The 12757-nt window shown below is 44.3% G+C and overlaps 1 protein-coding gene across 4 annotated transcripts in view; it reads right to left on the bottom strand.

Moving 5' to 3' along the window:
- The window catches only part of FAM193A (family with sequence similarity 193 member A), a 194366-nt gene that overhangs the window by 87380 nt on the left and 94229 nt on the right, over positions 1-12757 (bottom strand). For all 4 annotated transcript variants that reach the window (XM_064365352.1, XM_012466903.3, XM_012466902.2 and 1 more), the window contains one exon: positions 4669-4793. In XM_064365352.1, the coding sequence (XP_064221422.1) occupies positions 4669-4793 (125 nt within the window). The remainder of the gene's footprint in view (positions 1-4668; positions 4794-12757) is intronic.

The raw sequence follows: 12757 nt of genomic DNA, 5'->3' as shown, positions 1-12757 counted from the left end.
TGATAAACAATAAAGCTATGTTAAAATTAGGATCTTTTCATGGGTGAAATGGACAGGAATGATTCCCTCTTCTCCTCTGACTATCTCCACCCTCAGGTAAATGGTGCCTGGGAATCTCGGCTACTGGAGCCATCTGTGAGCTCACCTACTGCAGTCTCTCCAGGGGAGGCAGCAGAGGGTAGGTGTAACTGGGCAGTCATTTAGGGAAGCCGGGCAAAAGGAAAGAAACAATACTGACGCACAGGATTGAGGCCACCTCAAAACATCAAAGCTGTTCTAAGGCTGTTTCTGGCCCTCAGGAGACAAAACTCCTCCAGAACCCCGGTGCCGCTGGGGTTCTGCCACAATGCAGCCCGTGAAGTAGTTTTTCTCCCATTTCTCCTCTATCAGCCTTAATCTTCCATGACCGGTTTCCATTCTTGCACAGAATCCAATTTCTACCCAATTCCAACCTGACCCTCCTCGCTCCACCTGGAAAACTGGGACACGACATTACACTCTGTCATGTGTTCCTTGTCCCACTCCTCTCAGAAGTAGGAATTTATCTCTTCCAAGTTATAGAATTCAGATTACTCTGAGCCAAGGGAGAGCAAAAGGGGTGGGGGAGGGGGTTTGTGGGTATCTTTGGTGGTGTAATTGGAAAGCAATCTGCAGGCACAGGGCTTCCCCACAAGCAAAGCTATGCTAGGATCAAAGGAGTCACAGGGAATATCCACAGGGTTGAATTAAATCAATGGCTCAGCAAACAGGTTTCTGTCTAAATATTGAGCTTGCAAATATAAGACAGCACCATGGAAATACGCTCACTGTAATGTTACCAATAATGTGTATGTGAAACATTATTATTATTGACAAGGAGAACGAAATAACATTGGTCTGGGTAAGTTTTATAAGCCTAATTAATACATATTTAAAGTGAAACCCACATTGAGCTACTGACACCCACAACTAAGAGAAGCAGGCCTGAGGGATCCGCTCCAGACAGAAACACCCCCCACTGACCAGCCAGCAGATCTGAGGGATCCACCTGATAGAAATACCACCCCCACCCCAGCACTGACAGGCCAGGGGATTTGAGGGATCCTCCCCTGACAGAAACATTCCCCCCTGCACTGGCCCGCCAGGGGATCTGAGGGATCCACCCCTGACAGAAACATAGAAACACACCCCCCACCACTGACAGGCCAGGGGATCGGAGGGATCCACCCGATAGAAACATAGAAACACACTCCCCGCCGGCCAGCCAGGGGATCTGAGCAGAGCCCTCCAGAGCCTTCAGATCCCACCACCAATTCTCAAGCATGGCAGAGGATGGAGGTGGCTAGACTACTCCGTAAACACACCCACGCAGGACCCAGACCAAGGCACCCCCAGGAGAGATGGCCCAGTTCTTTAACGTACATTTTAAGACAAAAAGGGGTGGGGAGTTGGGAGAAGGAACCCGCCGATTACAGACTTTCAAAGGCTATAGGGGAAAAATAAAAGGGGGCAATGGAGAGTTACTGTTTAATGGGTAGTTTCTGTTTTGGGTGAGGAAAAAATTTTAAAGTGCATGGCGGTAATGGTTATAAATACTATAAATATAATTAATGTTATTGAAATATACACTTAAAATAGTTAAAATGGTTAGCTTTATGTTATACACACTTTACCGTAATTTTTTAAAAATGTAATATACCAAAAGCCATTGAAGTATACATTTTAAGTAGGTAAATGGTACAATATGTATTTCATACGATGCAGATGCTGTAGGGAGTGTTTGTATGTAATCAGTAGCAAAAATTTTTATTATTTATTTATTTATTTGAGAGAGTCTTGCTCTGTTGCCAGGTGCCAGGCTGGAGTGCAGTGGCTCAATCTCGGCTCACTGCAACCTCTGCCTCCTGGGTTCAAGCAATTCTCCTCCTTCAGCCTCCAGAGTAGCTGGGACTACAGGCACATGCCACCATGTCCAGCTAATTTTGTATTTTTTAGTAGAGACAGGGTTTCACCATGTTGGCCAGGATGGTCACGATCTCTTGACCTCGTGATTCGCCAGCCTCAGCTCCCCAAAGTGCTGGGATTACAGGTGTGAGCCACTGCACCTGGCCATCAGTAGCAAAATTTTATGAATTGTTAAATGTGTATCTGTACACCAGCGATGCAAATCTGAATTATGTTGAATCAGTCTCATGCTGACAAGTGAATCAGCTGCAGAGCACAAAGGCATGGTGTGTCCTGGCATCATCAGTGCTGCTCAGGGAACGCGCTGGTTGGCCTTACTCCGTCCCTGTCTGTGTTTATCCTTCTTCCTCAACTGTCCCTGGGTCTCAGAAGTGAGAAGTGAGACTGCAGTGTGAGCCCCAGCATCTACACTGGAGGCATGGCTCAAGGTTGCAGTCTGACCATTATACCCAATGAGCAAATGGAAAATCGAGAACTAGGACACAGAAAAAAATGGGAGTTTTATGATGCACTTCAGGTTTCAGTCACCCACCCACAGTCTGACAGGCACACCAAACTCGCTGGCTTACCAGTAAATTTTTTTTTAAAGGCAGATACCCCAGAATCATGTTTTTAGAACCCCTCTCCCAAGATGCATGCCTTCTCATGAAAAGGGCTTTTGAAGAATCATAACCAGGGACAAAGCCTGCTCCACAGTCCAGATTCACCACTGTGAATTCTCTTCCGAAGCCTTTTCTTCTGCAAGGGTCACAGTAAGGACTTTCCAATCTTGACACAGTGGCCACAGAAGGGAAGGAATGGCTGAGAAGCAGGCTGGGGCACAGGGAACACTGGAAGTATCTGCAACCCACTTGCCAGCTAGCCACACCCCTCCATAACACCTTGTTCTGTTTTTTGTTTGTTTGTTTGAAGAGATGGGATCTTGCTGTTACTCAGTCTGGTCTCCAGCTCCTGGGCTTAAGCAATCCTCCTGCCTCAACCTCCCAAGTCACTGGGACTAGAGGTGTAAAAGCCACCACGTGTAGCTTCTGATCTCTGTCCTCAATTCTCTTTGACCTAACTGCTTTCTCCAGAGGTAAGGTTGTGAAGTGAAGGTGGTCAGGACCCTCAAATAAAATTTGGAAATACAGGAAACAAAGACTGGGTCAGCCTACAGATTTTAAGAGAAAAATAGGAGGCTGGGCATGGTAGCTGACGCCTGTAATACCAGCACTTTGGGAGGCTGAGGCAGGTAGACACTTGAGTTCGAGACCAGCCTGGACAACATGGAGAATCCCTGCCTCTACTAAAAATACAAAAATTAGCTAGGCATGGTGGTGCACACCGGTAATACCAATCCTGGTTCCTCGCGAGGCTTAGGCAGAAGAATTGCTTGAATCTGGGAGATGGAAGTTTTGTATTTTTTAGTAGAGATGGGGTTTCACCATGTTGGTCAGGATGGTCACGAGCTCTTGACCTCGTGATTCGTCCGCCTCGGCCTCCCAAAGTGCTGGGATTACAGTGAACTAAGATTGTGCTACTGCACTCCAGCCTGAGAAACAGAGCAAGACTCCGTCTCAAAAAAAAAAAAAAAAAAAAAAGCAAGCAGTAACTGGTATAGTCAACAGAACAATAATTTATTCCCTTGCTTTGTGTGAACCTAACAATTTTTTTTTCCTTTGATAACATCTCACTCTATCACTCAGGCCAACCTTCGCCTCCTGGGTTCAAGCAATTCTACTGCCTCAGCCTCCCGAGTAGCCAGGATCACAGGTGTGCACCACCACCATACCTGGATAATTTTTATACTTTTAGTAGAAACGGAGTTTTACCATGTTGGCCAGACTGGTCTCGAATGCCTGATCACAGGTGATCCATGCCTAGGCCTCCCAAAGTGCTGGAATTACAGGTGTAAGCCACTGCACCTGGCCCCTAAGTATATTTTAATGTGGTCAAATGTAGATGGCTGCTGTCACAATGGGTCTACATTATGCAAATGTGCTCACACGTGGTAAACAGAACAAAATCACCAAACTGCAGACCTGTGATAGCTCATGCATGACTCAGTGCAGGGAACTGCGATTTGCTGAGCAACATCACATCAGAAGGAACATACTCCCAAATGAACACGGTACCAACAAGGCAAATCCATGCCCAGCCTAAACCTTCTCACTCTGACCCCGAGCAAATACCCCATGAGTCACTGCTGCGCCCTGTGCCCCTTTCTCAGTGAAAGCATAGAAGCCAGCCAGCCTCCCAAGCATGAAGGAGCCACATGGATGCACTACACCAGAAGACAAAGCAAGGGGGCCTCGAGAAGCAAGGGAAGGTGTGGAAAAAGACACCAAGCTGTGTCCAGGGGCCCTCAGGCACCCTCAGACCCGGGTCTCTTCCCTCCTCCACATCCCCTGCATGCCCAAGAGCCATAGCATGAACCATACCATGGCTGCCTGTCAAGGACGGGTCTTGTCAAGGAACAGTACTATGTTTACTGTAGCTTTTCTGTATTTATAAGGAATTGGTGGTGTCAAATCTTAGAGGCATTTATGTTGACTTATCATTTAAAAGTTTAATTGTATTACTTCTTAGGTTTTGAGCTTTTGGCCCAAACTCTTTTTCTCTAAGCCCTGTGATTTTTCCTGCAAGAACTTTCACACTCGGTTGCACTCAGCTACATGCACACTAGTCAGGAGAAAAGACTGTGCTGTCACACCACAAAGACATACACAGGTTAAGGCCAAATACCTGATCTGTGACACCAGTGCAGGCAAGTTGCTCTGAAGAAGTGGCTCCGAAAAGACCAGATTTTCAAACAGGTGTTTATTATGCAGTTCCCATGTCACTTGGAACTTTTTCAAGTGTTCATTTTCCTAGTTAAAGAAAAAAAAAAAAGATAAACAGAAGATTCAGTGATTGCTAAAGACTTACAAATTCCCAGAGGGATTCCTTCCCCTCTACCCTGCTCCTTCCGCCATGCCCGCATCCCTCTCCACAGGCCCCGAGCGTTCTCCCTGTATGTCCCAAGGCACACAGTCAATCAGAACTCTGACTACAAGGACATGGTTTCACCAAGCTTCCCTTCTAAAATGGCAAGTTTAGAAGGGACGCAAAAACAGGGGTGGCAGGTGTGCATGCAGACAAAGCAGTAACTGCGCATGTTTGAGAGTAATTTCTCACAATTATGCTTTTAAAATGTAATGAAAACCCTTACACTTCAAACAGTTTAGATACATCGAGTCCCTCAATGACAAAGGACAATAACTTTCTTACCTATTTGGAGAAAGCTTCCATTCTAATTAACACACAAAACTTCTCCACTCACAATACCCTATTAGAGGTAAGGTCTTTTGTCTTCCTAATAAATGTAGCCAAACGCATTAATTACTTTAGACAATACCATGAAAACCTAGAAGTGTCCAGTCATCACAGAGGCATGTCAACAGAGATGTACAGCAAGCTCCCAACACAAGATCACTGGGGTTGACGCCATTATTACCTTTCCTAAATGCAAAGTTCACATTTAATAAGTCTTGCTACAACCATGCGTGTGTGAATCCATGCTTCCCTCTGTGAACTACACGGACACTACTTGTGTTCAGATCACGTTACATCTTTGGGTGAATGTTCCTGACTTTAATAATCGCCAGCTCTGGAAACTGCACTTCATCATGCTTGGCTACTCCACGTCTCCTGAGTCGGGTCACTCACAGGGACTGGGTTTAGAGGTCTGCTCCTGTTTACAATATAGCCAAGTTGAGTTGATGGAGACCTTAGCAAATGAACGACACAAAGATTTCATTGTTATGTCACCTGATAACCCTAGCTGGTATGGGGTCTGAGAGAACAAATCATGATTAACTTCTGTTCTTTAAAGTAAACCCCTATAAACACATTTGGAGAGCGCACACCAGTGATACTGCTGGACCACCATGTGCCAGCCCTGCTGGGTAGAGCTGTTTTCACACCTGGAAACACAAAGATTGAGAGATTCGGCAATGAATCTATGCCATCTGCAGAAAACCTCAACCCTTCCATTTTGTTAACATTTCCAATCCTTTTCCTTATCGTATTTTCACCAGTCCCTCTCAGACTGAAATGCCATCACTCCTGTTACACACCAAGCGTATCTCAGAGCAAGCACACTCAGTACAGGAAAAATGCATGTGGCAGGAGACCAGGGACAGGTAACTGATACCCAGCCCGAGGCTGGAACCCAGGAATGTGCTCGTAATAATGAAGCAGGTGAAGTACCAAACCCATGCTGCCCAGGTGCTGTGCCAGGTATGAGGACACAAAGACTACCTCCTGTTACAGTAGGCACCTGCCCTCCAGGGGTTACTGGGGAACAGAAGAGCAGGCAGTGACCTGACTTAAAATTCAGTTACAAGACAAAGAGTACACAGGAGCAAATGTAGCACCCAGATCAGACCAGGCTGGTGACCAGCTGAGGGAGGGGCCTCCTAGAAGAGCTGAGGCTTTGCCTGGCCTCCCTTGGAAACCTCTGGGATAGCGGTTTCCACGTGCCTGCCTATGAGTGGAATCACAAGTCTGGCTTTCTGGGACAGTTGCTAGTGGTCACTGGGTGAAGACTGATTTATAAAGATGTTTGGCACTTTAAATAAAATCTAAAATTACACTTCTAGGTGAGGCATGCAAGACAAAACAGTAGATTTCAGACTCACTTCACAACCTAAAATCAACTTGGCGTTTCCTTAAGTAACACATGCTAACACCTGAATGCCTACCACGGACAGGCACTGTTCTGAGCACTGAACTCAATGCCTCCAGCAAGTTTCCTGTGAACTTGGTGCTGCCCTGCCCATGCGCCCATCTATAGGTGTGGAACCAGCACAGAGGGGCTCGAATAATTGGATCGGGACATGCAGGGGTGGGCTCTGCAGGATATGCTGTCTCAGCTCCTACGAGAGGTGAGGCCTATGGGAGAACTGCTGAGCTAGAGGCAGAAAGGCTTGTCAGTGATCCAAGGGCAGGCTTTGCAAACTGTTCTCACATCCCACTACAAAAAAGGTTTAGAAGAAGGAAGAGAAGATGTTTAGAACATAGTTCTACAACAGACAGAAATAACAGGATATTTGAGATCTTTCTGTCTTTGTGGATGAAAATTTAGAGTTCACTATTACAGCATGGTGAAGCATTTCCTAGATGACTGGAAGCATAACTTAAGCCTAGTCCCAATTTTATTTTATTATTTTTAGATTTCTTTTCAAAAAAATTATTAATTGACTGATCGATTGAGACAGGGTCTTGCTCTGTTGCCCAGACTAGAGTGCATTGGCACAATCTTGGTTCAATGCAACCTCCACCTCAGCCTCCTGAGTAGCTGGAACTACGGGCGTGCACTACCATGCTCAGCTAATTTTTGTATCTTTTGTAGAGACAGGGTCTCACCATATTGCCCAGGCTGGTCTTGAACTCCTGGGCTCAGGCAATCCACCCACCTTGGCCTCCCAAAGTGCTGGGATTACAGGTGTGAGCCACCACACTCAGTCCCCCAATTTTATTTTAGTACTTTAAGTACAAAAAATGTGACTCATTATCTTGTTTGATCCCCCTAGGCAGTGTGGAATAAACCTCACACGAGGGCATTATCCAAGTTGCATTTCTGAGAATATCTTTCTATGTCCAAGAGTATCCAGTGAGATCAGCAAAAACGGTAAAATGAGGGTGCTGTTCACAGAAGAGCTAATGAAGTTAGAGAATTAGCTGGCAGAGTTTGCACATCAAATTAAACCTGTTGCTTCAAAAAAAACAAGTGACACGATTTGTGGCTAATCATAAAATCAGCTTTTGACTGGGCGCGGTGGCTCATACCTGTAATCCCAGCACTTTGGGAGGCCAAAGCAGGCAGATCACCTGAGGTAAAGAGTTCGAGATCAACCTGGCCAACATGATGAAACCCTGTCTCTACTAAAAATAGAAAAATTAGCTTGGCATGATAGCGGGCACCTGTAATCTCAGCTACTCGGGAGGTTGAGGCAGGAGAATTGCTAGAACCCAGGAGGTGGAGTTTGCAGTGAGCCAAGATTGTGTCACTGTACTCCAGCCTGGATGACAAAGCAAGACTGTCTCAAAAAAAAAAAAAAAAAAAAAAAATCTGAGCTTTCAAGCAAAAAAGAAAACTTGCATTTGCTGCTGTTGGCTTGAAAGGTATTACATATTTAAAGACCTTTCTGATGAGATCAGTGGCGATATGAACAAATATCATTTCTGATATTAATCAAAACGTCAACATCCAGAAGATATTCAGTGAACCAATATTTGCAAAATGACCTGTGGATGACACTAGAAAACCATGCATAAGTAAAGTGTCCACTGAGGGTGAGCTGGAACCTGTGGATTTTAATGGAACAGAGTAGGGTAAGTTCAGTGATACAGTTTCAGACTACATTGCAACTAACCATTAAATTCTCACATCTTGGTTTATCAGGATTTGAAGAGACTATGAAAATATTCTTCCTTTTTCCAACTACATATCTGTGAAAAGTTGAATTTTCTTCAGTAACTTCAACCAGACAACCTATGACAACAGACTGGATGCAGAAGCAAATGAGACTTCCACTGCCTCTACAGAGATCAGGAGAGGTGTGAGTGACACTCTCTTCTTAAGAAATACGTTGGCCAGGGGGTGGGGAGTTGGGGAGGGATAACAGGGGGAGAAATGTCAGACATAGGTGACAGGGGATGGAGGCAGCAAACCACCTTACCGTGTACCTACCTATGCAACAATCCTGCATGATCTGCAGGTGGGCAGATCACCTGAGGTCAGGAGTTCGAGACCAGCCTGTCTAACAAGGTCAAACCCCCTCTCTACTAAAAAAAAAAAAAAAAAATACAAAAAAATTAGCTGGGTGTGGTGGCAGACACCTGCAATCCCAGGTACTTGGGAGGCTGAGGCAGGAGTATCGCTTGAACTCAGGAAGTAGAGGTTTCAGTGAGCTGAGATCATGCCATTGTACTCCAGCCTGGGCAACAAGAGCAAAACTCTGTCTCAAAAAAAAAAAAGAAATGTTTTATTTTGGAAAACAGTTATTTTTAAATATGTTATTTATGTTACATTATCTAATGTAAAAGTGTGTTGTTACATTATCTAATATATGTTAAAATATGTAATTTATGTAATCTAATGAGAGTTTACATGTTTAAAATGTCAATAAGCATTTAAAAAATTTCTCAGTTTGAATGTCAAGTACTAATAAAAATCCACATTAAAAAAAGCATGCTTTGGCCAGCCGAGGTGGCTTATGTCTGTAATTCCAGCATTTTAGGAGGCCGAGGCGTGTGGATCACGTGGTCAGGAGTTTGAGACCAGCCTGGCCAACACAGTGAAACCCCGTCTCTACTAAAAATACAAAAATTAGCTGGGCATGGTGGCACACGCCTATAGCCCAGCTACTCAGGAGGCTAAGGCAGGAGAATCACTTAAACCTGGGAGGCAGGGGTTATGGTGAGCCAAGATCATGCCACTGCAGCACTCCAGCCTGGGCAACAGAATGAGACTCCATCTCCCAAAAAAAAGGCACACTTCAGGGTCCTAAATTTTTAAGTATAAAGGGGCCTGAGTCAAAAATATTGAGAAAATATAATCATAATTATGTTGCTTTTATAAACAAAAAGAAAAAAAAATCTTGAAAATTACTGCTCCTAGACACTGAGTCAAGTTTATCTTAAGCTGCATAGATCACTGGGTGGCAGTGTAATAATGTGGCTATACATTTGTGAAGATTTTGGGGTCCTGATTTGAATAGCCCAAACATAAAAAGAGATTCTTTAGGTAACTGGAGTATTTTCATACACACTGGTATTAGTCAGTAAGAAGAAATTACTATTACTGTCAGTCTTCATGGATGTGACAATGGAACTGTGGCTACATGAGATAATGGATGACCACTTTTAAAGACACTTATTGGAATATTCTAAGACAAAAAGGCACGTTGTCTGGGACCAATATTAAAATATTGCAAAGGGCAGAAGAGAAAGAGAAAGAAACAGAAGGCATAATGAAGTCAGAGTGGCAAAATACTGATTAATTGTGAAGGAGTACACAGAGATTCACTGTAGTCTCTACCCAGAATCCAGAAATCTCACAGACCATTTTCAACAAAGTCCTGTATTTCGTGTTTGAGATCACTTTTTCTTTGATGTTCTGTAGCTGTCAGTATGCTATATCCAGACAAGGATTTTTTCAACATCTCTTCTTCAGAAATCTGATAAGCTTTCTTGCCGAACACTAGTACTTTTCAGTAGTTCTGATACTTTCTCAGCTATCATCTCTACCTTATTCTGCTTTTCTCTGGGGAGTCTGATGACTGATGGCCAGACTTCTTCACTGCATCCTTTAGGTCTCAACCTCTCCTATGTGGCCCATCTCTGTTTCTTCGAGTTGCATTCTACAGAATTCCTGCACATCTTTCTTCCAAATCACCAGTTCTCTTTTCAGCTGTTTATTGTTTCATCTATCCATTAAGCTTTTCCAAAAAATTATGTTTGATATTTTTTTCAAATCTGAATGATCATTCTTTAAAGTATTAATTCTTAACTCCTGATTTCAAACTTTTACAAAGTTTCTCTAAGCACAGTTCAATTTAATCTTACCAAAGATCAAATTTTTTTGAAAATTTAAATCTTTTGTTCTGTGATTCTGTCTATTGCTTCTGCTGGCTCTCAACTGTGCTGTCATGAACATTGTGTTTTATAACTTTTTTTACTGTGAACTGCTCATTTGGGGAGATTTTACCTATTTGAATTCTGAGGTCACATGGAAGGCTTCTAGAGGTGATCAGCAGCTGTCTGACTCTACCAGCAACCTTGGACCACTGTAAAGTAACTTCCAGACTTGGGCCGTTTCATACCACACCAGCATTTATTCAGACTCCAACTCAGGTGGCAGCTGGGACAGCTACCAAGTCTCTGGGAAGCTGTACTCCCTGCATCCCCAACCCGAGGCCACAAAAGCTGCGCATCCCTGATGTCCCTTTCGGTGCTCAGAATTTTGACTTCAACCTTACTGAGGGTGTCATCACTTACAGTCCCAGCATTATGTGCAGACCCCATCCTGGGCTAGGCTATATCTTGTTTCCCAGGATCAGAAGAAATCTCAGTAAGAAATGCTGACTTTCAAGCCGATGTATTTCTCAGGATTCCAGTTTTCAATTGGTTTTTCACCACTACAACTTATTCCCTTTCATGCCATCTCAGCCAGACATTTTTAAATATTTCATCTTTTTTATTTATTTATTTTTGAGATGGAGTTTTGCTCGTTGCCCAGGCTGGAGTACAGTGGCACAATCTCAGCTCACTGCAACTTCGACCTCCCAGGTTCAAGCGATTCTCCTACCTCAGCCTCACAAGTAGCTGGGATTCTAGGTGCCTGCCACCACGCCCGGCTAATTTTTTGTATTTTTAGTACAGATGGCATTTCATCATGTTGGCCAGGCTGGTCTCGAACTCCTGACCTCAGGTGATCCAACCGCTTCGGCCTCCCAAAATGCTGGGATTACAGGCAAGAGCCACAGTGCCCAGATTATTTTTTATTATCTAGTAAATTCAGTTGTTTCCCTTGGAGGAAGGAACAGTTAAAGGTATCTCATCTGCTGGACCACTAGAAACCAATGTGGATATTTCTATGTGTAAAGGAAGTGAAAAAAGACATTGATCAAACAGCTTCCGAGTTTATGCATTTTTTTTCAAGCCATGAGAAATTATTTCTATGTAAACTGCTAGGAATTTGCTCTAATATGGTTCAAATTAATTTTTGTCAGCTCCATAAAACAGTGTCCTACAGTAACTATCCGAGGAGGCACATATCTCAGCAGCACTCTCTGGAGAGCAGCAGCAGCAGCTCTCTTCACTACCAGAGTCTCTCTGGGCACCAGGTTCAGGTGGGCTGGAGAGCATACTTCTTAATCTGAGCCAATGTTCTTGTAGAAGACAGAGGAGGGGCTCTGGATTTGAACCCCTGAAGGACAGGTAGACTCTCGGGTGAAGATGGGGAGGCAATGCTTCCAGAGATGCCCGAGGAAGGAATAGGTACCAGAAGGAAGCCTGGTGGCACTACCCAGTGGACTCAGACCTTGAAACAGGATAACTGCCCACCCACCCACCTCCCACCCTACCCCATTCACCTCGCTACCTCTTCTCAGAGTCTGTGAACCCCCTGAAATGACTTACAATTCTATGTATATAATTTTTTCTTTTCTTTTTGAGATAGGGTCTCACTCTGTTGCCCAGGCTGGACTGCAGTGGCTCACCACAGCCTCAACTCCCTGGGCTCAAGTGATCCTCTTGCCTCACACCTCTTGAGTAGCATGTGTCATCATGCCTGATTAATTTAATTTAATTTATTTATTTATTTTTTTGGTATAGATGGGGTCTCCTCATGTTGCCCAGGCTGGGCTCAAGTGATCCTCCCACTTTGGCTTCCCAAAGTGCTGGGATTATAGGCATGAGTCAACACACCTGGCCTGTATGTAAATTTCTCTCAGAGGTCCTTCAACTTTAGAATCAGATAAAGACCAATGCCAATACTTACTGTATTTGTTTCAAAATGTAGTTTTACCACTAAGAAAGCACCTAAAACTAGATGCTCAGCCCCCTCACCATGTGATGCCCTACACCACCTCTAGACTCTTCAGAGTCCTCACCTGCAAGAAGGCTCTCATCAGATGTTCCCCCACAAACTTGGACTTCTCAGCCTTCTTAACCATAAGAAATAAATTCCGGCCGGGTGCAGTGCCTCACACCTGTAATCCCAGCCCTTTGGGAGGCCGAGGTGGGCAGATCATGAGGTCAAGAGATCGGGACCATCCTGGCCAAC

The sequence above is a fragment of the Aotus nancymaae genome, unplaced genomic scaffold (assembly GCF_030222135.1).
Source record: "Aotus nancymaae isolate 86718 unplaced genomic scaffold, 86718_ANA_hifiasm-v0.15.2.pri h1tg000006l, whole genome shotgun sequence".
In the NCBI taxonomy this organism is placed as follows: domain Eukaryota; kingdom Metazoa; phylum Chordata; class Mammalia; order Primates; family Aotidae; genus Aotus; species Aotus nancymaae.
The sequence above is the reverse complement of the archived record's forward strand: the minus strand, read 5'-3'. Positions and strand labels throughout refer to the sequence as shown.